This window comes from Gossypium raimondii, chromosome 1 (assembly GCF_025698545.1).
Source record: "Gossypium raimondii isolate GPD5lz chromosome 1, ASM2569854v1, whole genome shotgun sequence".
Taxonomy (NCBI): domain Eukaryota; kingdom Viridiplantae; phylum Streptophyta; class Magnoliopsida; order Malvales; family Malvaceae; genus Gossypium; species Gossypium raimondii.
The window spans coordinates 41,160,318-41,163,016 of NC_068565.1; the positions used below are offsets into that span (position 1 = coordinate 41,160,318).

The following is a 2,699-nucleotide window of genomic DNA, read 5'->3' on the forward strand; positions in this document are numbered from 1 at the left end:
TGAAAATGTTGAATTATTAAAATATCACTGATACGATACACATACATTTCATAAAATTTTAAAACTACATAAAATTACTAAAATTTTAGAAAAAAGAAAGTTTTAAAAATATTCACGTCAACAATGAAAGACATGTGAACTACAACACAAGCTGCCTCTCTATTTTATTAAAATTTTAATAATTTAGTGAGCTTTTCCGATCAAAAGAAAGCCATTTGGCTAAAATTGAAATTTGCGGACCGAAGTGTTTAAAAAGAGAATTAAGGCCGAAGTGACATAAAAAGAAAGTAAACTATGCCAAAATATTATCTATTTAACAGGGAAGTGAAGCAGGATTGAAGGCAACAAATTTATTGTAGCATTTGAATTGTCGAAGATTTATACAAAGAAGAACATTTGAAACCCAAAAAAATAAAGTCGCCAAGAAATTTGTAAAAAAATAAGCAAACAAACTTCCTCAAGACAAAAAGGGAAAGAACGTGATCACATTAGCAGCACAATGTGCCAAACTTGTTGCCCTAGAAAACCGCAAGATATTGGCATTAGCAGTAAGTCTTATGAAATTGTGGTAAATCACATCGTGGCTATTGTTTATATTAGTAACTAGTGCAGTTCACTAACCCATTAGAAGCCACTTTTTTTTTACTTGGGGTTTCGCTTCTATTAATCTATAAATCGAAAACAATGAGATTGTTGAAATTTTCCTGGAAAATTTATGATGTTTTTCGGATTCTATTTAATGTTGATTTGTTTTCTCTAGATTATGATATAATGTTATCATTATATCTTCTTCTTTTTTTTTGGTATGGATTAGAGCTCTGAATTTACCACTAACAAGATCCAAAATTTGAAATCCATGTGCAAAACAATGAAAAATATCTCAATTTCAATTTTGAATAGTTTGTTAAAATTCAAATCTCTAAAAGCACCACATACTTCCTAAAAGAAAAACAAAAAACACCATCTGTCATGCTGGGATTGATCTACAAAAGGTCTGCCGTATTGGCACGGGATTCTGTCTGCCGTATTGGCACGTTTCTTTCTTCTGCACCTGAGATTCTTCAATTCTTTAGTTGCAGATCTGGTCGTTCTATGAATTAAGTCTCTTTCTATTCGGTTGAAAAGGTACAGAAGGTGAGATGGAAGAAGCAATGGAGAATTTGAATTTGATGGATGACGAAGAGGATGCTTTTCAAGAGGATGAAGGAGCGGTGGGTCGGGTTAATCAACTATGTCTGGTGGGACGGTGCCTAACAGACAGTGTTGTTCATTTCCCGTCATTATGCAACACTTTGGCAGATCTTTGGCACCCAATAGGAGGGATTTGTATAACGGAGATAGGAGAAAAACGGTATCTTTTCCAATTTTTTCATGAGATCAATATTGAAAGGGTTGTTACGGGGGCTCCATGGTTTTTTAATAATCATTTACTTATTCTGCAAAAAATACCTGCCGAAGGGAACCCAGTGGTGATGGAGTTAAATCACACGGAGTTTTGGATTCAAGTTCACGACTTACTGCCAGGACTGATGAGTGTCTCGATGGCCAAACAGTTTGGTGATTTCTGTGGCAAGTATATTGAGTATGATGCATCCATCCCGACTTTGGGAATTCAACATTATATGCGTATTCGTATCTGTTTAAATGTTGCTGCCCCGTTGAAGCGAAAAAAGAAAGTTTTGATAGGGAAATCTATGGTGGTTTATGCTAGATTTAAGTATGAGAAATTAAGTTTATTTTGCTTTATTTGCGGAAAACTGGGGCACGGGGAAAGTTACTGCCCTGTTAGACTGACTATTGAACCGTCAAAAATAGTCTTTGGTTGGGATTTATCGCTGCGTGCTGTGGTCAGGCGTCTGAATATGGTGGTAAGTAGGTAGCTGCGGGCAATAGATGGATCTCCGTATAGTGAGGAAAATTTGGCAAGCGTCATGTATGGTAATGTAAGGGATTCTGGTAGGAACTTGAATCCTAATCTAATTCCTTTAGGTCCTGATCTAATTCAAGGCGATGGTAGAATTGTTAAGAAGCGAGATGGGTGTATAGATAATTTGACTGCAAATGGGATCGTTCAGGGGGACATGGAGTTGGATTTGGAGGACAAAAATGAGCCATTAGAGTTGTCTGAGGGGAAAAAGCGACAGCGAATAGTGGAGAGGTCATGTGTTCTGTTGGATGCTAATGTGGGATCTGGATCTATGAATGCTTCGGCTAGCTCTGAAAATCAGAGCAGCCGGGCTCGATGAAAATCCTAAATTGGAACGTTCGCGGTTTGGGGAGACCACGAACGATTATAAGGCTCAAAAACAAGTTAAGAGCCATTAATCCTCGAATTTTGTTTTTTTATAGAGACAAAATTATGTTCAAAGAAAATGGAGTTGGTAAGATTAAAGTGCGGTTTTGAGAATGGCATCGATATTGGTCCAGTTGGTACGAAAGGGGGTTTGTCGTTGGGTTGGAAGGGAAATATGTTGGTCAAGCTTAAAAGTTTCTCTTCCTATCACATTGATGCTGAAGTACATGATAATGAGTGTGGAAATGTTTGGAGGTTCACTGGTTTCTATGGGCATCCAGATGGAAGACCAGAGGTAATTCGTGGAATTTGCTACGCCAGTTGCATCAAAATCAAGATCATGATCTGCCTTGGGTGGTGATGGGGGATTTCAATGAAATTATGGATTCCTTTGAGAAGAAGGGTG

General features: G+C 37.3%; 1 protein-coding gene across 1 annotated transcript; it reads left to right on the forward strand.

Moving 5' to 3' along the window:
* The first annotated feature begins 1,139 nt into the window (after positions 1 to 1,139).
* On the forward strand, positions 1,140 to 1,880 carry LOC105787030 (uncharacterized protein At4g02000-like). The gene has a single exon (XM_012613493.1). It carries the CDS (start codon positions 1,140 to 1,142, stop codon positions 1,878 to 1,880), a length of 741 nt encoding a protein of 246 aa, XP_012468947.1.
* Positions 1,881 to 2,699: the final 819 nt, after the last annotated feature.

What these genes read in the sequence shown, in the direction of transcription:
- LOC105787030 (XM_012613493.1), top strand. Translation starts at nt 1,140, where the DNA reads ATGGAAGAAGCAATGGAGAATTTGAATTTGATGGATGACGAAGAGGAT.